This window comes from Hypomesus transpacificus, unplaced genomic scaffold, assembly GCF_021917145.1.
Source record: "Hypomesus transpacificus isolate Combined female unplaced genomic scaffold, fHypTra1 scaffold_62, whole genome shotgun sequence".
Taxonomy (NCBI): Eukaryota; Metazoa; Chordata; class Actinopteri; order Osmeriformes; family Osmeridae; genus Hypomesus; species Hypomesus transpacificus.
In genome coordinates, this window is record NW_025814035.1 from 920,138 (window position 1) to 942,983 (window position 22,846).

The 22,846-nt window shown below is 43.9% G+C and overlaps 1 protein-coding gene across 4 annotated transcripts in view; it reads right to left on the reverse strand.

Annotated features, from left to right (window-relative positions):
• The window catches only part of dennd5b (DENN/MADD domain containing 5B), a 57,059-nt gene extending 39,439 nt beyond the window's left edge, over positions 1-17,620 (reverse strand). For 3 of the 4 annotated variants that reach the window (XM_047017686.1, XM_047017685.1, XM_047017683.1), the window contains exon 1: positions 17,277-17,620. In XM_047017686.1, the coding sequence (XP_046873642.1) occupies positions 17,277-17,385 (109 nt within the window). In that variant the 5' untranslated portion in view covers positions 17,386-17,620. The remainder of the gene's footprint in view (positions 1-17,276) is intronic. The other variant, XM_047017684.1, reaches the window with a different exon arrangement.
• Between the last annotated feature and the right edge of the window lie 5,226 nt (positions 17,621-22,846).

Consider the following 22,846-nt stretch of genomic DNA (forward strand, 5'->3'; position numbering starts at 1 on the left):
AGCACGAGCATGTGTGTGTTTTCAAGACAGCTGCGTCCTAATAACAAGGTGATGATGGCATCAGTGGTAGCCATGTGTGGGTGACTGTGGTGTATTCAGCTGCCCAGGTGTTCATGTGGCTGAGCTGACTGGGTTCATGAGGTTCAAACAGGTACATGTGGCTCAAGTAGGGCTGTCCCAAGGGAGAAGAGAGAGGGAATGAAGGAGGGAGTGAAGGAGAGAGGAGGAAGGGAGAAGAGAGTTTTGGAGAGGAGGGAGCGGAGAAAGGAGAGAGCAGTTGAAGTGTCAAACAAGCAGGGGAAACAGGGTGAGTTTGTTGAACTGAGGAGGACAGTGAGGTGTCAGAGAGAGGGATGGATAGAGAAAGAGAGAGGAAGGGCGCTGGTAGATGGAACGTGAAACAAATAAAGACAGTGTCTTATTGAGAGGGAGCAAGGACAAGAAAGAACAGAGACAAAAGTGACATGGGTGAAAGAGTACGTGTGTGAGAGGGCGAAACGAGATAGAACGTGAGAACAGGCAAAAGAAAGACAGACAGAGAACAGACAGCTGTAAAGTCAGTCTAGCGTACACAGGACAGAAACACCAGACTTCCTCCGGGGCTGCACTCTACCATAGCCCCAACGCTTCTACAATCTTCAGATAACCAACCTGCATCTTACCCCCACCCCCATTTCTTTCACTCAACAAACAAAGAATCACAGCCGAAACAAAGAAACCGTCGTTTAACAGGAAGACGATAATGATAATAATCAACAGCTTCAAGGGGGGTTCCAATAATGTCAACATCTGTCCTGTTTCCAGGCAGTTGATCTGCTAATTATATGTGTCGCAGTTGCTATATTTGCATACGCTTTTTTGAGACCTTGGTAGAAAAAGAAATGCCACAGGAAGCACATTACTTTTCCTGGGAGGCAGATCAAAGGACAGGGGGTGGGATTGGCCTTCGGGACTCAAAAGGAGTTTGCTGTGACAGAAAGAGGGAGAGCGAGAAAAAGAGAGACGGAGAGGATTGAGAGGCCCTCTTAGTCTCCTGCATTTCCTTAGATATCCATAGATAAAACTTGGTTGGCAGCCCCTCACCCCAATTAGTACTGGATGCACATTCTGAGAGGACAGCGGTTGCCATCATTAATGCTTAAGGACCAGTTGTGGACTGGCCGACAAGAACGTAAAGAGGCTACAGCTTAGCAAATGAAATGAAAGCTTTACAAAAGTATGCTTTTGTGTTTAAACATGAGCGTGTGTGTGTGCGCGTGTGTGTTTGCATGTATTTATGTGAGCTGGTTTGTGCAGGGCTGTGCGTACAAAGGCTAAAAAGCCTTCAAGTGGCCAGTTGACAGGGAACATAAATTATGTGTATAATCAGTGAGGGGAAGAATGGGACTCTGGAGGGGGTGCTTCTACACACATCTTTCCCTGCAGCAAAATTATCTGTCTTGCTAAAATGCCCCCCATTTCCATGGCAACTCTTTACCCTTCTCCACGCATGGCAAGTGACTAATGAGTCCGGGTTGAAATGGGTTATATCGTACCATTTGAAACCTATAACACATGAACACACACATTTCATTGCCTAGATACAGGCAACACCACATCCTCAACAGAGATGAGAACCTCAGTGCCGGCTGTAAATACCAGGAACAGTCGTTGCTGTTAAACAGAAAAAAATCTTGAAAAACTCACACACAAAGATGTACACACACACCAATTCTCACAATGAATAAATAACAGTAGAGAAACAGAACATGGAAAAAATGCAGAGTGTGGAGGTGAAAGGATGCAGCGAGGTAGGAAGAGAGAAGAGAAAAGGGACTTAATAAAAGGGCCTGGACAGGGGACGACGACAATGGGAACAGTTGCATAAGGCCCTCCAGCCTCAGGCTTCTCTGTTAGCCTTCAAACAGGCCTACACAGATGGGATGGAGTGGGACAGAAAGAGAAAGAGAGGATGTCATCTCAAACTGGGGATGACATGAAAGAGGGTGAGGGAGTGTTTCTCTGCGATTAAGTAGGAGACCCGAAAAATTTCTTTAGACCTTGTTTTACCAACTTTATATTTTTACCTACTCACACTGAACAGTCTAAACCAGTGGTCACCAACCTTTTTAGGCCAAAGATCACCGACCTTTGCCTTGGTGACCCGAAGATCTACCTATTGAGGCGTTGAGAGACAGAACAGACTCCAGACTGAACTTACAACTTAACTTTATATTTGGCCTTATTGTAATTGAATGAAATCAAACACTTTGTGAACAATATGAACAAGAAAAAACACTTTTGCAATGAGCAGGCTGGATATGAACGGTTTTATTTATAAACTGAAGTTACAACACAACACTGACAAATTTCTCATGTGACAAGTCAGTGTGATGGCTGTGACTGAACACTGTCTGTGAGTGCCTTGTAGTTTGGCTCATAAGCAGAGACAGCCAGTCTGAGGCAGTCTGTGAGGTGTCTGTCAGTAAGCCGGCTCCTGTACTTGGATTTGGTGATTTTCATCTGTGAAAATGCCATTTCAAAGAGGTAGGTCGATCCAAAGTAGGCACTCACTTTTAGTGCACATGCACTGAGGAGAGGAAACTTCTCTCGGCTGACAAGTCCCCAAAAGTCACTGTCCCTTGACCTGGCTTTCAGCTCAATGTCATTTTGCAAATCAAGCATCTCCATGTCCACTCCACTTGGCAAAGCAAATGCTTTCTCGAATTGGTCTGCAACCTCCTCTGTATTAATAGGCAGGAATGGGTTTAAAAGAAATGCAGCAATATCCTTCATGATTTCTAACTCACCAAAACGTCGACTGAACTCCGCTGCCAGTTTGTCCAGGTGCACACAGTACTGCTCAGGGTGAAAGTCAGAAGAGTCTTTGATGGACTGTGACATTTTTTCCAGGTTTGTAAAGTGTGTCAGCGTCCCTTTCCTCAGATTCGTGGTCCAGACACAGAGTTTGGCCTTGAACGCATTCACTGCGCTGATCATGTGGAGGAGGTGCCGGTCTTTTCCCTGGAGTTCGTGGTTGAGCGAGTTCAGTTTTCCGGTTAGGTCCGTCAGAAACCCCAGGTCCAGTAGCCACGCATCCGTTGAAAGTTCCTCGTGCTCCTCGTTCCTTTTCGACAGAAACGTCTTAATCTCAGGCAGCAAGTCAACAAATCGCTGCAGCACTTTTCCGCGACTCAACCACCTGACATCAGCATGCAGAAGCAGGTCTCCATACGCCGAATCGAGCTCATCCAATAACGCCTTGAATAAGCGATGCTGAAGCGCTTTTGCTCGAATCGAGTTTACCACTTTGACCACCAGTGACATGACATGAGAAAAGTCCACAACTTTCCCAGCCAAGGCTTGCTGATGAATCACACAGTGATACTTCATGAAGTCGGGGAAATCCGGATCATTACGGCACAGTGCTATAAAACCAGCGTGCACACCGCACATTGCCGGTGCCCCATCGGTAGTGATTGCCACCAGTTTCTGAATGGGGATGTTCTTTTCACGGACATAGCTTTTAAAAACGTTGTAAATATCCTCACCTCTCGTTCTCTCTTTTAATTGGAGAAGAGTGAGGAAGTCCTCCTTTGTTGTAAAGTCCTGGAAAGCCATTCTGACAAATACAACAAGCTGAGCCGTGTCCATTACATCCAGCGATTCATCAAACTGCAGTGAAAAATATTCACAGAGTGACAAGTCCTCCAACACCTGTTGACCAACGTTATCCGACAGTAACTCGATCCTTCGTGTCACTGTTGTAGGACCAAGAGGCACAGCACGGAATGCAGCTTTTATGTCCTCTTTGTTTTTGAAGGTGCTGCAAACAGTCTCTGCGGTGACGGTCAATAGTTCCTTAAACAAATCCCCATCTGTAAAAGGTCTCTTGTGTTTAGCCAAAATGTGGCTAATACGAAATGACGCCTCAGTTGCAGCCTTACTTTGAGACGTAGGTTGTGAGAAAAGCGACTGTTGAGCCTTCAACTCCACTTTCAGCTCCTGAACTTTTTTGGCGCGGATTGCGCTCTTTGGTGGATAGCAGTCTTTGAATTTCGGATGGTTAGTGTTGTGGTGCCGCTCCAAATTCCCTCGCTTAGACAGTGCCTGTGGCTGGTGGCACAACATACACACACTCTTGTCTTTTACCAAGGTAAAGATGAATTCCTCCTCCCATTCATGATGGAAACTGTAGTTTTTCGCCCTCTTTCGTGGTGCCTCTGCCATGCTTGCTAATACTATGTGGACAACACGGCCGGGTAAATAAACAAACCAACGGCAACCACGCCCACAGGTATCCTGGGATAGCAGGTCTCTCAAAGGTCGTCTTCGGGAAAAAACGCCCATTTATTCTGTCGGTGAATTGCTTTGCAACACGCACAGGCCAATATGCAAATCCAGGTACAAGAGAACGCGCGTTCAGTTTAAGAATCCTCCGCGTTCATGAATTAGTCGGAGATCAGTATTTCTGAAATTATTTTGGAGATCGACAGGGAAAGTCTCCGAGATCGACACGTCGATCGCGATCGACAGGTTGGCGACCTCTGGTCTAAACCATCTGACCCTGCTTCAATGAAAAGGTCTGTTCTGCCTGTTCTTTAGATAGAGACAAAGAGTGAGAAAAAGAGATGGATGCAGTGTGTGTGTGCTAGAGAAAGAGAAAAAAAAGAGAACCAGTGCGTGTGTGTTTGCGCACTGAAACCATGAACATAGGGTTTCACAGAGAGCAGAGGAGATGTGCAACATGGCAGCATGTAAATGGATCTGTGTGTTCATCCGCTGGCCCGGACCACAACATCCTATGCAGACTCCTGTTCCAGTACAGATGCTCTCAAAGACGTTGAGCTTTGGAGACAGAGGGTGAAAAACAGCACAGCTGTGATTACTTTATCCCGTAGCTAGCTAAGCATTACAAGACCCTGGAAAGTTATTGATAAATGTGTGAAATAGTCATATGAAAGCCCAGTTGAGTCATCATCATATTCTATAAAGATATATTTTTTTAATCATTAATATAATAAAATGCAGTCTTATTTTTGAGTTTCTAATTATGATAGTTCTACTGGCATGGACTTCAGGCGTCAGTATGCAAGGAGACGGGCTCTTCAAGGTTTTCTCAGGAGGTGAATACAGCCGTACTTAATGCTGGATGGATCTAATAATGAAGTATGTGGCAAAAGAGAGTACAACCTAGGTTCCGCACTTGGTTTTGCAGGAGTAATTGAGCCGTCTTCCATAGAGAGTTTCAGGTTATTACATTTACTCACAGTGCTAATTCAAATAATTACAGTTTTGGATCCATAGAATTCCACTAATTCATTTCTCATCCAGGTCTTGATTTCCAACAAACAAGCAAAAAGTGTTGAACAGTCGTCAGAGTGCTATAAATCTGGTTATCATCAGCATAACACTGATTATCCAGAAGTTTGGGCTGGCCTATCTGTCCAAGAGGCAACATTTCCAATTTCTGAACAGGGTGGGACCCAGAACTGACCCCTGCGGAACCCCCTGTCTCATTGGAACAGTCTGGGATCTGTCTGTTAGTTTTGCAAGACAATACCTCCTCCAATAATCTTTTGTCCGCATGTCAAATCCGTTACCATGTTATGGAGCGCTGCATTTCCAAACCTTGCTTTCAACAGTAGACCAGTCCATCCATCATTATTTGACCTTCTTGTATAATTTTCTGGGACTAGATTCTCACCTCAGCCCCAGAACCTACTGATATGAGATGTTTCTTGTCTCCACTTTAACATAACCTAATGCTCACTAACCCCCTTTTCACACCAGATGCGTTTGTGAGGCACCCTGAAGCGCCCGGAAACACCTCGATCGGCTATGAATGGCGCAAGGGAGACGCACATTTCTCCACGCGGGTCACCAAGCCTTTCACCTCCTCTGAGCTTTCTTTTTTCACATGTAACGCTGACATTGTACATAAACATAGCATAGGATATATTTAGGAAAAGTGTTATTCCAACATAATTTAGACTTTTTTTTGGCAGACGCTCTTATCCAGAGCGACTTAAAGTAAGTACAGGGACATTCCCCCGAGGCAAGTAGAAGGTGAAGTGCCTTACCCAAGGACACAACGTCATTTTGCACGGCCGGGAATCAAACTGGCAACCTTCAGATTACTATCCCGATTCCCTAACCGCTCAGCCACCTGAGCATCCTAGCATTGATCCTTCTTTACGTTGTCCTTGTAAAATTGGTGCAGGGGGGTCATACAACTCTGCATACAACTCTACAACTGTGCTTTTCAACTTTGACAATTAATTTGATGTTGTCCATCTCCTTGAATTTCTAAATTGACTTCTCTCTCAGTATGTCTGCACGCGTGTGTTGTGTGCAACATGTGATAACTCGTTTCTCTCTGCCAAGAGACAGACCATTCAGACAGGGCCGGATTAACAGTTTTCTGTGCCCTGGGCAACAAGGCTCAAGGGCCAATCGCAAAGTCGATATCATCAAGATCATATAGCCCAGGGCTGGACTGGTACAAAAAAAACGTCCCTGGCATTTTTGGCCCAGGCGGCCCACACCCGCCGTGATTCGTCAGACACATTCCCTGCAGACAGTCCTCTTAAAATATGCATGCATTCTATGATATGAGTTGCCTAGTGTTCTGCATTCATGTGATAGTTTTGGATTCTCCAAGAAGGGTCTCAAGACTATCTGTTGATCTCACACTTCAATAATTAATTAATTCTTAGAGTTATGATTTGTATATTTATGGTTTTGTATTTATTTATTATTGATATTTGATATTGTATTAGCATTATTGTTATTATTACTATTTTGCTTAATATTGGCTTAGCAACTTTTAAAAACGGTTTTCTGTTCATTTTAACTATTGTAAGATTCATATTTTGTCGCTTTGGACAAAAGTGTCTGCTAAATACAACAACCACAACCCTTCCCAAAAGCTACAATAAAGCTGAGAGTAGTATATGCCCTGGAAAAGAGCATCAATACAAGAGAAGCAGTGTACTCACTCACTTATTTGGAGGCCATATAGCTCACAATGTCCATACTTAAGTCCAAGTAACAGCGAAAAGCTGTATGGCCCTCTGAACAACACTGGATTATTACCATACAGATACCTTTTGATACCATTTTACCCATGCTTGGTGGCCGCAAGTGGTTAAAATAGGGTAACCTAGTAATACTGTGTCCTCCAATTTAGCTAGATAGATAATTTATTTCATTTCTTATATAACTACTAGCCTATAACAAATCAGTTGTGTGAGCGTGGTATATGCCCACAATCTTCCCCTTCAGTACTTCATTCAGTATTATTCATGTTATTTGATTTTTGCAGTTACGAGGGAAGGCGCACATAACACACACACACAGCCTCCCTCCCTTCCAGAGAGTCCCTGTTAATTTGCCTACTCATTACCATGTCGTCAACTACTCTTTCTTCCATCTTCTCCTCACTCGCTCCCGTGGCCCTGTCATGGTCACTCTCCTCCTCCTCGGCTTTTTTCCCTGACCCTGTCAGTATGTTTCTGCCTCTCTGAGTCAGCCACCTCTCCTCTTTCCTCTACAGGTAATGCTGATGTGAAGCAGCTAAAGCCCCCCCAAAACATGTCCGAAATTTTAGCACATTTTGTGGCATTCGCCTGTAGATTTTTAAAATATTTTTCTCCCTTAACTTTTCTGCGCCTCCCTTGCGCTTTGGTGGTTGTTTCTCCGTTTTAGCGATGCTAAACTTTAACAATGCTAAACCAGCATACGCATTAGCCAACAGCTCGTGTCTCAGGGCCTGCGGAAGTAGTATTATGAATACTTATAATTATGAATCAGGGGAAGGGGGTTTCTGGATTTGATTGGGTCAGGCCAGTGCCAATAAAGAAAATTAACCAATGGGCCGCTGTCAGTTCTCTATAGGCCGGCATGACCTAAAGAAAATTAACCAAAGGGCCACTGTCAGCGAAGCGCATGGAAGCAGAGCCTTTTTCATTTTGGCGCCCATGTCATCAATTAGGACCGGCCACACAGGCAAGTAGCGCCACGATCGGCTCGCACTCTGCAGCGATCCTTTCGGCAGCTGGTCACATTTTTGAGAGCCGCTTGCAAATTCGGCTGCAGGATGATAAAATACACCATATTATATGATATATTTGGATAAACACTCATGTTATAAAGATTTTACTACGGTAGTTGTAGGTTATAGTCTATCATTTAACACCCAACTTCACTACGCTGGTAACAAACGGCCAACCATGTGTTAAAATATATCCAATCAATTCTCAAAATGTAAACATTTTTTTATAAAAAACCCTGATTGATGATGCATTGACTTAAGCCAACATATTAGTGAGTTGTTTCTTAACAGTGTGTTTAATAGTGAGATAGACGACCTGGCATACACTCAAGCAGAGGAGACACTGAAACCCATAGGCTACATCACAAACCAGCAGAGAAATTTGGGAACATTGCCAACACAAAGTTAATCATCGAAATTGAGAAGTAGCCTAGGCCTACATGGAGTTGTATGACCCACAGCATGTAATTTACAAAGACTACGGCAACAAAAAGTCAAATGCTGCCACGTTATGTTGGGATGCTGTTGCGACGGCTGTTAGAATAACAAGTTGCCTAAATATAGCTTATGTCATGTTTATGTACCATGTCAGCTTTACATGTGAAAAGGAAAGCTCAGAGGAGGTGAAAGGCTTGGTGACGGCGAGGAGAAATGCGCATCTAGTGTGAACAGCCTTGCGCCATTCGTAGCCTTTCGTGGTGCTTTGTGGCGCTTCAGGGCGCTTGGCAGCCAGTGTGTACCAGGCGTAATACAGCAAAGGTTTCTCTGGGAGTGACTCGGTACTGGAGTTAAGAGTTCAAATAGGAACCCCTTCCCCCATCATCACCCGTGTCTTTCTTCTCACTCTTTAATATGTAAGGCTTTCTGTTTAAATCCTGTGACATTGCCATATTCCAACACAATGAAAAGACTACCCATCCAAGGAGCAACATTCCTACAGCCTAACTGACAGAAACACAGACTATAAACTCATTTTCAGCTTTGATTGCAGCTTTGGACACAAAATATATATTATTCACACAGGTATTTGGACCCCCTCAACTGATAAACAAGATGATTCAAATCAAGTAGGGGTGCACAATATTGACAAAATGTGATATCTACACGATAGGCCTATCCAAATAAATGCATTTCTGTTTTAACATGGACAGCTAAGCATTCCACGCTTTGTGCACATAAACAATCCAACTCTGCCACAGAAACTATGTAGCAGTCTCACCTACAGAGAAGGAATAAACCTGAGGGGTGTCAAGCTCACTGGCATGTCAGTATGATTCATTTGCTTGGGACTAGAGGAGACTAGCCACAGTCCTGCAGGGTCTATAGCGTGTCTTTACAGCTGAGGCATCGTGACAATGAGGCCATCAGGGAGCCTCTTTGGCCTGTCACCAACAGGCTTGGGGAGAGACAGGCAGCCGAGGACTGTGTGTCTGGGGATGGCCACGAGGTAAGCGGAGGATTCTGTTAAATTCACGATTTTACTGAAAATGAAGGGTGCGCCTGACACGGAACATGTATGAGATGACTGGGGTGGAATTACAGAGCGAGAGAAACATTGAGAGATACACAGAGAGAGAGAGATATCAATTACCTTATCTGATTGCGGTCACGTATTGTTTACCTAGTCTTATCTCTCAGGGTACAGGTCACTGGATGAGTTGGAGCTCAGTCAGAGAACAAAGTCGACATGACCAGCCAGCCAGCCAGTCACACACCCAGTTAGTCAGCCACCCAGCCAGGCATCTCATTGTATACAGACACACATCATCTCACTTACATCACATATATACATACCCCGAAACACACTAGCTTCTAAGGATAGAGACTCCATCCACAATGGAATCTGCCTTCCCACAAACCCTGCACACTGGCCATACTGCAAACCAACTGGATTTATGTACACTGGTTGTCATGGCGACTCACCGTTCTAGAATGTTTGTCAGGGTATGGTTGTGATAGTTGTGGTGCATTCATGCCTGTAATGTATGTAAACCTTCCTTATACACCCATGTACATTCCTACCAAGACAGACCTGTACATGTTCACGCTACATAAAGTGTCATGGGACAAATTTGTACGTGAGATAAACACGTGACAGCACATCTTAATGCATCAGTGTTCAGTGACAACACACCAGCCATGGCTGCCTGTCACTCATTAACTGCATCTGGACAGCAAACCAAAATTATGCAATGAATATTTTTCAGCTGTAAAATGTACTCTTTCTGATTGAGACATAATCCCTCGGAGGGGGGGGGGGGGGGGGGGGGGGGGGGGGGGGGGGGCATATCTCCACAGCAGTGGACCCGGTGGTCTCTCTCTATCACCAGTCTCGGGTGTAATCTGTCTTTAGAGAAGCCAAGGCCTCCATGCTGATGGCTATCACTGTTGCATAAGAAGATTTAGTGTGCGTCTGACAAAACCGCGTAGCGCGGGTAGCATTATGACGGAGTGGCTCTCTGCCGACGGTGTGGGTGTTGCCAGTGACGAGCAACAGGCCCCGTATTATTGGCCCCTGATGGATGGAAACAGACGCACGTGCATTAATCACAGCCAGCAGCTTCTCCTCCAACAGGGAAATTCCTCCCCTCCTCTTTGCTCAATTCTTCTTCAGGTTCGGCTTTACAAGATAAGCTGGTTTTCATTTTTTTTAATACTTCTCTATCCCTCTATGTCCCTTTCACTCCTCCATCCTCTCTCCTATTTTCTGTGACATACCAGTGGCAGGCAGGCAGAGCCCGCTCTGGACCAGCCCAGCCCTGGGCAGAGAACAGAGGCCTGGCAGAGCACTCAGCAACTGTCCCCCAACAGTAAACACCACGTCACCACTATCGATTCTCCCAAGGCTAAACACTCAGCAGCAAACATCACTGGCTGGTCTTTGTACAGACAAGGGGACTAACAGGGAGGTAGAATAATAGGCTATTCTACAGCGGTGGTCAAGCAGGTGTTTAGGGTGAAGACGAGATGGAGAACATTCTGCAAAGGCTGGTTATTTTGGTCTGTAGATGTCAAGTTTGACAGTGATCGTCTGCGAGTGTTTTTTTCACTCACGGACGGTTGATCCTACTGACTGTGCGCAATGCATCCTGGGGCATGGAAGATGAACATTTTGACAGTGACATTGTCTATGTAGTCCAAATGTTGAGGGATCCTTAGGGGTGGGAAAATTATTATAATAAATATAGAGCTATATGAAAGAGAACTATGGTTGTGCTCGCCAAAGGCTTGAGACCAATTTGTATCCGATTAATTGAAAAAAGAATCAACAGATTAATCTATTATTAAAATAATCGTTAGTTGCAGCCCTACATGTTAGCTTGTCTTTCCAAATTGTAAAAAGAGGCTTTGACTGCGTCCCTGTTGTTATGGTAAATTATTTCAGACACTTTGTATAGGCTCATATTATGTAGCCAGCGCAATAATTTAGAATGGTGAACAGACAGTTTTGCTGGAACTACTTCGTAGGTGTACATTATCACCTGATAACGATTTATCTAAAGATAGGCACAGGAAGTGTGCAAGGACACAGGAAGTAGGGACTTTCAGCCTGGAGATAAGACATAACCAAGTTTTTTCACAGTGATCATTCTGGTACTCGTCTGAAAGCCCTAAGACTTTATCTTTAAATAAAATGGGTTTACTGATCACAGCGTGTAGGGAATCTCAAAATACAAGTACAAGGACATTTAAGATGACATGCATACTAGGAAAGTAAAATGCCAGAGAATGGCATTTTCCCCTTCATGCTACGGGCGCGTAACCAACAAGCATGTGACATTCAAAAAGATATGACTATGGTGCATTCACCACAGGACAGAGACATGGGCCAACACAGACAAAAGGACAAACTCTGGAGCACTCGAGGGAAAACCTGCCACAGTCCACAAGCAAACAAAAGATGTAGGGTGAAGCAAAAAGACAATTTCCATTGCTTTAATTACAGATAAAAACCTATTTTGCTCTGTATTATCACGCAAATGAAGGGAACGCGATGCAAGGTAGGCCCCAGTGTATGCCCTGTATCTGACTTCATGGAAGAAGAAGTAGCCTGCTGAAAGACATGAAGTTTTGACGATGTCCAGAAAGAGCTTTTCTCCACTGGTATCAGCCTCCAGCCTAACCAAAACAACCTTCCCCTCCCCCTGCCACATGTCTGCTACTGCAGGGAGAGTCAGGAGTAGAACATATGGGGTAGGGGGTCATGGAAGTCAAACTGGGGGGGGGGGGGGGACATGGGCCCCCTAATGATCAACTGCTTATTTTGACTGTGGAGGGGCAGAGAGGGCTGCGGTAGGAGGGGGGAGGGACTGCAACAGCAACAGTCTGCCGGGGCAGCAACAACAACAACGTCTGCCTCCCAAGCCAACTTCCCCCGAGGCTGGGGATCCATCATGGCTAGTGTGAACCAGGCCTCTGCCTCATAACTGACTCTTGATCCCTGAATCTCCCCCTGAACCTGATGAGAGCAGAGATCACGATTCAGCTGTGATTTTTCTCTGCGCATCATCGGTTCCTTACGCATTGCGCCTTGGACCAGACGTGTTACCGATACCCCAGCCCGCATAGATTACAGAGTCCAGTCAACAACACCTTATATTCCAGGGAATTTGGTTTCCCTGCAAACAACTGCTAAGCTGCTTCCTGGTAGATAGAGGATCTGAGCAGAGCTAAAGTGAGAGAGCCTCTATGGAACTGCAGAGTAGAAGGGCTGAATGCCCCAGGGTCAGGAGGGAAGCAGAGAACAGAGTGGAGGAAGCGGTGCTTGTGAGGGAGAGAAGAGGGGAGAGGAGATGGAAGGGTGAGCCTGAGTTAGGCTGAGATGTCTTCCGTCACTGTAGCCTGGAGGGGCTGTCTGAACCGATTACACTAACAAGCTTAACATGGACCATGGCACGGCCCAGCCAACAGCCTCGGTAACTGAACACATGAGACACACACACACACACACATGACAAAACAGGAATTTAAGAGATGTGGGAAATAAATCACGAAAGGGAAAGTGAGAGAAAGAGGAAGAGAGAAAAAGAGAGATTTAGAGATATTTGGCCAGAGACTTGAAGGAGACAAAAAGAGAAAGAAGAAAGGCAGAAAAACGGAAGGCAGAATTAATTGAAACATAAAATCTCTCCTTTGTCTAAAGTATACAGCTGTCCAAATTAACTGTATTTTTTTATGTGCCAGGCTTTGTGTCCAAGACAAATTTCCCGGGGCACAAATTAAGCAATCTTGAAAACAGTGGCCTTCTGACTAGAACTTTACCAGTGTTAACTGATCTCTCTGCCATCCACCACTCTACAGAGTCAAATCAACTGTTGTTCTCCTATGTCATCATTAGCATACGTCACTTCTGTATTAACATAGGCATTGTGCTGTCTTTGAAGCCAGAACCCAGTGTGGACAGATGGCTAAGGCCACTTTAGCCCTTCAAATCCCTTTGTGTGCTCCTCCACTCTGCACACCAGCCCCTCACCAGCCCTGCATGTTACCAGTCTACTTGTCAAGACCTGACTACAACCTCTATCAGAAGTAGCATTCATCCTACCTTCCTAATTTTGGGGGGTTCGTCAGGTGTCAATAAAACTAGGGAAACATGGATGGCAGGAGACTAAAGTGGTTTCGCAGTTGGCGATACATCAACATGCACTTTTTCATTCGAGGGATGTTGAGTCCCATCCTGTGGGTGCTAACTAAGGCATTTGCAATTGGGGAGGGGGAGATGCTGAGAGTCCAGCCTCAGACGATGGAAAACTGGAGGGGAGGTGGGGGGTGCAGTGTGGGACAGTGTTGGTCTGACAGGCGGGTGTGAGGACTCGGAGGTGTGAACGAGGGATGAAGGGGATGAGGAGACAGGAGGAGGTCTGGGACATCTGGAGCCAAAGGAAAACTAGTCTTTCTTTCTTATTCATTTACCCCAACCCCCCATATTCCCCAGGGGCATACACTGTAAACAACTAGCACACTTAAAAGGTGCCTTACTAAGAATGATTATGTAACATACATTAATCTGCAGTTCTACCCATGTAGCATATTGAGTGTGACATTGTGTGTATTTACTACAAGTCAAAATGTAATATTGATGCCCCCCCCCATGAGGGGTAACAGGGCTGTGCAGATCACGAGGGAGGAACACTGACACTATCTCACTCTCGCCGATTGCCAACCTTGTCTCCTGAAATAGATCCCCCCCCAAACCCATTTTGCCTTTCAGCTCAGTGCAGCTGCGAACCCACAATGCACTTGGTGTCAGAATGCGTTTCCGATGCGATATTCCCCAGCGAGAGAGAAACCTCTGATACACTCATAGTGAGCTGTGTGGCTGCAAACCCTGCTGTCTCTATATTTAGGAGAGACCCAATGAACATCCATGCCATGAACGACTGGCATGTTTACTAGGACCAAGAAGTAGACTTGAGTATGACTACTACAAACTTGAAGTTCTAAAACTGGTTGTTCCCATCCTTGATTGTGATTGGCTATATTGCATTCCATGCCGTTGTAAAAAAATGCTGCGCATCGAATATTTCAAATTGAAATGAACGGCAAAGATGTTCATCTGGCTGTTGCGTGGCAACGATTTATGTCGGAACTATACTTTGTAGTAGCGGAAGAATGAAGGTTTATTATTAAACTATTTTGTTTTTAATGGTTTTTATTGATTAAACCATATCAAATATTTGTAGTAACAGTTTTAGAAAAGCAGGCAATTTTAGAACAGGTAAGGGGGTTTTCGGCATTCCGCTTCGCACCTAACAACTCCCCTTACCTGTTCTAAAATCAGCGTAAACCACGGCCTCTTGGGGCTTATTGCTTAATTCACGCACGCGCAAACACCCCATCCTACAGGAATATAGGGCAGCTGCTAGGATACTGGGAAAGTGATCTTTCAACCAGCCAACCAGCCAGCCAGGCACACAGGAAGTTTGTCCCCCTCCACAGAACAATAGGCCTGTGGAAACAGCGCTCCTGCCACACAAAGGGAGAGCAGAGGGGAACCACGGCTAAAATAAGCAAGAGCCCTGGCGTAGCCTTGATGTGGGTCGCACTCTAGCCACAAGCTACACGCAAGAGGAAGGCAAATCAAGAAGCTCCATAGACGCCGCCGGTGACAACATGTTAAATCAATCACAAGCACGTTGGCGCGGTGACCCAGGTGACAGTTGCATCTGAGTTCTAAACTAGTATGAGAAGATGGATGCTCAGTGGGACAGAGGACTGTATCGTCATGGGGATAGGCTAGGGAAGAAAGGGAACGATGGTATTGGTCTCATAATAAAAGCTCTAGAATCAATTTCCCTCAATAGCTGGCCATGAACAGCAGTAAAATGATAGATCAGCACCCCGACTACTTAAATCACCCATAGCAAGGTCACAAAAGCGGCTGGTAAATATATCCACACAGAAAGGCCAAGAGCTTGAAGGCCTATGCTATTCTGACAGGTGGTGGAGACCCCAGATCCTGTAATCAGCTAATCATGTCTGTAGACAGACTTAATAAATTCACAGCTGAGTCACTATATCTGAATGATTTCATCAAATGCAACAATGACATCCCTACTGAAGGAGCCCATTACCTTGGTTTTATTGCCTTCACACTGGATCTTAAGATCCTATCTAACAGATATACAAGTAGGACCAATGAGAGCTGGGGCCTGACACTCCGGCCTTGTACACTTTAATCCTTACCCAATGGGTGATAGCCCAACTCATTTTGCCTCACTGTTAACTTGTGGCCCAGTTCTAATTAATACACACACAGGCAGATGCTAGGGGAATTGGGGTGATCTGTGAGGGCAGCAGACAGAGAGGCATATGGATGCGGTGGGGAGGATGCTTGTCAGTGTCATCATAGCCCCAACGGTGCGCAACAGCCCTGAGGGCAACACACACACAGTGTACAGTAAGGCCGCATTGATATAAACACACACACAGACATTCAAATGCAGAAACAGAGATTGTCTCCATAACACCCCAGACCAAGCAAATCCACAAGAGATTACCCGCTAAAAGACCCTGATCAGTGCTGCCTGAATGCCTGAAATCCTACCTCCTCAAGAGAAACTTGAAGCTTGTCTGATCACACATTCCACAAACACAGTGTTCTAAAATCAGTTGACTCGTCTCATCGGTTAAAGGAGCAATCACAGCTCACTCACTTCAGATAGTTTGTTTTAAGCTGTTGTCCACACATATGCACACACTGAACTTTGATCCAGGGACTGCAATCCAGACATGTGTTACTCTACTTCATAACAGTGTGATGCAACAATTCAGCCTTGACTGCTTAGGGAAGGTAGCACAAGCAGAATACATACATCTAAGCCCCATTCTACATTACTCTCCCAGTGCATAATGCATAGTTCTAATGTCCCACAGGAAAGGTCCTAATTCAGCCACGCATGAACATGTCTGCTTAAAGGAATGTGTATAGGGCCGCAAACAAATTGAAAACACACTGCAAAAGTAAAGCTTGCAATGTTCATTATATCTAGTCCCTGAATGTAACCCTATGAGTCTGGGGTTTGGGAGCTAGCAGACTGAGGTGTTTGTGTGTGGGGGGGGATTGATGGTATTGTTTTGTGCTGTGGAGACTGTGCACTTTGCTCTGTCGGTGAAGCAGAACTCTAGGGGGACGCGACCCTCAAATCAATTCTGCACTATTGAGGAGAAGTGGAACGCCTCTAGACTGCCAAGACTCGAATTAGTCAAGGAAGCTTACAAACCGATGACCTGAATGAACCATCAGTATGACAACTTTAGCTAGGGCAATGATAAATACTCATCCTGTTTCAAACCTTATGCTTTCTGAACTCAGTCACCCATCATTATTTTTCATTGGAGTTCCATATAAACGTTCTTATTTTTTATAAATCCCTGTTATGTTTATATCATGAGTATCTGACTATTATGTTAAACTCGTAGGCTATCTGTTTTATGACAATGAATGTAATCAATCCTGTCAACGCAAGGGTGTTTTGGAACGCAAGTACTGCAACGTAAACAAGCCATTCAGTCGTCTTGCTTTTTTGAAGGGTCACTAAATAGTTTGTTCTGGTTTCAAACTAGGTTTGGGTTACATAGGCTGATACTCAGTAAAGGATATGAAGGCATTGATATTAAGGTTTTGTTCAGTCCTCTACATGTTTGATTAAACCAACCATAGCATATTCATAATTATCCTTTAAAGTGCTGTTTCGGTATATGTGAAATTCGTTATCGATTAATCAAAACATAACCTTACCGGCTAATTCGTCGGGTTCCAGTCCAGTTTCGGTGTCTATTCCGCATATAACAAAGTAGTGAGCGAAGCGGCAAGGCGCCGCTCCGGACCCAGTGGTGCTCCCACTCATCCTGGCTTTCTACTCGTTCTCTGCTACTACTTCTCCCAACGAAACATCTCCTTAACGGTAAAATACATTTGTGGTTGTAAATACGTGTCTGTCAGGAGAATATGTTGTAATGCGCGTCTCTTTTCTACGGTGTTTAGTTTAATGTAGAAGGTTTGCTAATGACCAGTTTCCGACCGCACTTACCACTGACAATACTATTCGATTAAAGGAGCGCGCGAGTGACTGTTTGCCTCACTGCCTCGCTTCGGATCGGATCTTTGAGGGCGGTCGCTCGCGTGGCAGGGCGGTACTTTCAAATAATCTGTAACACCTCAAACAAACACAACCTGGTATTCGTTGCCCCTACAAATCTAGCATGGATGACCACTTGGCCACAGTGTTGGCTGGTTTAGTAGGCTATTTGAAGATTATTTGTTCACGTTTCTATGGTAATCCTAGCCTACAGCCTTCAGGAAAATAGTAATGCATATTTCGTATAACGGCTTTTCATGGCAAAAACATTTAATATATGCAGTCCCCCCTTTTATAGCAACCAATCTGCTCTAATTATCTAACAGTGGCGGTTCTAGACTAATTTTACTGGGCGGGCCAAGGGGAGGCCAGTGGTTAATCAGAGGGGCACATAAAAAAACAGAAACAAATGATATATCGCCCCTGTTATCCAATCAGAAAGAGTGATATCACCTTACTAGAACTCGTTCACACTTTCTCACTTGCTGATGATAGCCTATGATTTAGTGAAATGTTGTTAGCTGGGGCCTGTTTCATAAAAACTGCAAAAAAAAGAATCTGGGATTTAAGTAGGCTACCAAATCTGACTTTAATTCTAACAAGTCGGTTCCATAAAGGCCAATTGTAGTTCACGCAATCCGACTAATTTAAGTCAGATTCAAGTTGTCGAGAGGGTGCACCATAACGAGAGGGAGGCTTAGGCCGAATCCCAATACTCCCCCTTACCCCTTCCCCTTACCCTTAACTTACCCCTTCCCCTTGGCCCTCGAAAGTAAGGGGTATGGGCTACATAGCCCTAGGAAATGGGACGCCACTTGGTTACAGGTACGTCATCTACCACGTATCGATATCTCCAAAGCAAGTAGCGTTATGCACTGATATTAGACGAAATTCGCTGCTAATGGAGTTTACTTAGAACTGTAGACATGCTAGTCCAAGAAATGCGGGAACGTTGTGCAATTCAGAACTGTAACATTAACGTACCAAGCTAGCGATTTTTAGAAACGTTTCAATTAGGAAAATGGTTGCAAATATATATGTTCATGACTGTATATAACACAAAACAAGACTGTCATTATTTTTTTATCAATTAATTAAGCCGATAATATAACATTTATTGGACTCTCCGGAGGATTTGGTCGCCATTGTTGCCGGTCGCGCAGTTTTTACATAGCCCTAGGTTTCAAGTAAGCTCCCGATCTTACTTGGTTTTAAGGGGTGTATACCCCTTAGTCTTAGCCCTTCCCCTAGCTCCAAAAGAGTATTGGGACACCACTAGCTCTCACGGGAACGCACAAAACTAAGGGGAAGGGGTAAGGGGTAAGGGGTAAGGGGTAAGGGGTAAGGGGTAAGGGGTAAGGGGTAAGGGGTAAGGGGAAGGGGTAAGGAGTATTGGGATTCGGCCTTAGAACCATAGACTTATATATTAATAGACACAGCTACTTCTGTCTTCCAAGATGGCGTCCCCATTCATTTTTATGAAAAGTGCTCAGTGGCGCGTGTGAGTTAAGGCATTGTAGTGGCAGAATGGGGTAAAAGTCCGATAAGAATCAGAGACATGATGCAAACTTTACGGAAATGTATGCTGTCACTGTATAGTATTCCTTTCATTAGGTTTTTAGAAATATGCTATAGGGCTAAATAACACTATTCCAGATGGAACTCATCACCTACGTTATTTTTTTCTTTTTGAGTATGATTTCCGACGCATTGTATCGGATTAAATAAACTGTTAACCTCAACCTAACAACTAACACCTAGCTCCTTCGTTGTTCTCGCCAGGCAAAGAATAGTTATTTTGGTAACAGAAATCTTCCATAATGCAGCCTTACCATAGGTTACTGTCAACTTTATATTCAAACAAAATGCCATGAAATTCACACTGCCTTCAATTTAACATCAGTGTTGAAATGTGGCCTGTGTTTAATATGTTCAACCTACAAAACCAAACGCCTATTAATGGATATAACGTGATCTAATAAGACTTGTTAATAATGTAATAAAAGCTTGAGAACTGTAATATATATTATTGAACATTTGCCTTTGAAAGGGGCATATCAACAGAACTATATACAAGACGTTTCCATCAGATATAACTGGGGGTGAAACATGGAGTCACTGAGGACCTTCATTGTCCCACAAAAGCAGTCTGGCTTGATGACACGATAAAAAAAGAATAATGGGTCTTTAACAAAAGCTTCTGAAGGCAAGAGTAATATTATTTAAATATATATCATTTCATATTGTGGTTATCAGTTAGATTATTAATCTTTGTCTTTGCTCCAACGTAAAAACGTTCGGCTTTGCCTTCGTCTTTGCTCCAACATAAAAACGTTCATGACAGAAAAATCTAATCCGTTTTAAAATAACGGGAATAAACCATATTAACAACATTTCATGTATGTGTGACAACCATTTTCTAAACTTGTTACAACAGGGCAGGCAGGGGCATTTCTACACGGGGGCCTACAGGGGGCTGTGTCCTTGTAAAAATGTCCCTGGCCCCCCCTGTGGCCCCCCTGAGCTGACTGAATCTTCTTTCTTTTAGTACACGTTTTTCTTCTTCTAGTAGTTATCATGAAACGAGGAATGGACATTGCAGCCTTTTTTGCCACAGTTAATACAGAAAGTGAGAGAACCATATCAAGGTATTGAAAGAGCTGAGGAGCTGGAAGAGGGAGAGCCAGAGCTGCTTGTATAATTTTAATGTCAAGCAAAATAATAATAATAAGTATTTTTTTAATAAGTATTTAATGTTTAAATATAATTTGTTTCTGTTTTTGAATGTGCCCCTCTGATCAAACACTGGCCCCCCCAGTAAAATGTATCTAGAACCGCCACTGAGGGCAGGCAACTCAAGCCATTTCTCCCTGTGCTCATTCAATATAAGTCTATGGCTCATTCATCTCCAGGTAAATCGGCAATCGAATGTGAACTTTTGCTCGTGCCCTGTTCGTATCCGCGAGCACATTTGCAGGCAACTTTTATTGAAGTAAGCAAATAAATGGGGTGCTAGTTTACCCATTTCGGATTAGTTTCAAACTCAGCAAAAATCAGGAAAAATGATTCTATAAAAAAAGCTAGTATGAGCCAGGATCGAGAATCGAACAAAATTTTTGGGGAGAGATAGTTTTGTAAATGTTGACTGGAGTTAATAGATTAAAAACGACCGGAAGAGCCGAATGTCGAAATGCAATACCACCTACATCCACCGGGGCCGTTGCTTCAAGCCGAGGGGCGAGGGTCTGCTTAGAACATGGATCATATCGATCGCCCATGACAAAACCGGGCATAATAATAGGTGCGTTCGACATGGACTGCGGCTGCATGAAACGACCGGCGAGAGTGGCCGCTTGCAGTGGGAGAGGAGTTGAAAACGGCTCTGTGAAGTCGGACATTTCAGCTTCTCGTGGTTTGCTGCGTTGACGTCAGTCACGGCCAGTTAAGCTCTGTTTGCTTACTTTACTGTATTTAATATTAAACGTAGTCTTTCCGTTAGTGAAGAGGCGGAGTAAAACCCTTTCTTCCACACATTTTTTATTCAATTCAACTGTTTGGTCCGGATTTGAGCCTTAGCGAAACTGAAGGTGTCCGAATATTACAAAACACGCGTCAAAGTTGTCGTGTGCGAGTCTGGCCAATCATGAAATAGTGTCGTCACTTAAACCGTGCAGTTGCTCTTGAGAAAATGCGCTCGGCTACACAGCCGGCAGTTCTCGAATCGATCTCGTACGGTACTTTGATGGCGACATCACAGTGACGTGTCTCGGCGCCGTCTCAAGTCGGACAAAGAGTCTAACCAGAATTCACTATTTCAAGTCAGCCGCCTGCAGCCGGCTGCAGCGCCGCATGAAGTCGGGTCATGTCGAACGCAGCTAATAATTTGATTGATTATAATTGATTGACTCGTCTGTCATCGGGGAATGTCCTTCCTAAATATGATAAATAAGATTCACTGAAACATCATAGTTATTTGAATTGAATTCGAGACAAGTTTCCATTTTAATGTATTTTGCTTCCCTCTGGTGGTAGAATTGTAACCATTTAGGCTACTCATGTTGCTGAGCTGTAGTAATCCGAGGTATAAACAAGTTACGCAAATCCGTTAATTTTTCACCAGTTTGAAAAAGACAGACCTGACTTGGGTGTAGTCATGTTGTAAAAATGTAAAGTGAAAAATAATATATAAAAAACGTGCATTCGTCAATTATTAGTGAAACTGTGACTCCAGGTCACTTACAATGTTCATGGCCACGTGCCTTGTCCCCGAAAGAACGTTCTCTTTACACTGCGTAGGCTTACTCCGCAGCTCCCTCATCCACCACCTCATCAAAATGACACCATGATTGACATAAACGATGGTTGGGGTCCTTATTAATAGATCTGTACTTAATTGATTTGGTCCACTAAACACATTTAAGGGTATCCAATAATATTTAAGTTGATTTTCTATAAATGTACATTTTTAACTGATAGTGGTAAAAAAAAGTAATTATGGCATCACGCCAGAAAGTCCGAGGTAAATCGTCGTTTTCCCTTTGGGTCAGTGTTCCAGGAAGATCTGGCATTTAGCCTGCCCCGGACCAGGTTAGTTTTGCAGTATAAGTTGCCATAGTAAATGAGTTCAAACTACATTTAACTGGCTTTATCGAACTGAATCAACTGAAAATGTGTCAGACTAACCTTTTAGCCTGGCTTATTCAGTAAACGATGGAACAGGCTTCGGTCAATTTTTTTACAGGTCATTTTATGCCAGGGCTCAAAAACCGTGAAATGTGGGTTTTTGGCCAAGTAAGCTTTTATTTAAAATACATCTGATCATATGCATGATAATCTATAAACAATGTGAATCAACAGAAGTGAAGCAGCAAACCTTGCAAACACAAAATGTATGTCACTGCCAATACTTTTGGCTACGAGTTAACACAGGTTTGTATATAGGCCTACTCTTTTACATTTCTTACATTCGATCGTTACATCAGACAAGAACAAAAAGATAATTGGTAGGCCTTCCCATTCAGAGGAATGTCATGTCTCTTGTCTCTGTATATGTTATGTCATGCTTTCTTTGTTTCATGCTTGACCTGTGTCTGTCTATATTGTTCAACGACAGTTGACTGAATATGATGAGTAAGATTCAATGAAACACAATAGTTATTTGAATTGAATCAGTGAGTTTTCCATTTTAATGTAGTTTGCTTCCCTCTGGTGGTAGAATTGTAACAATTCA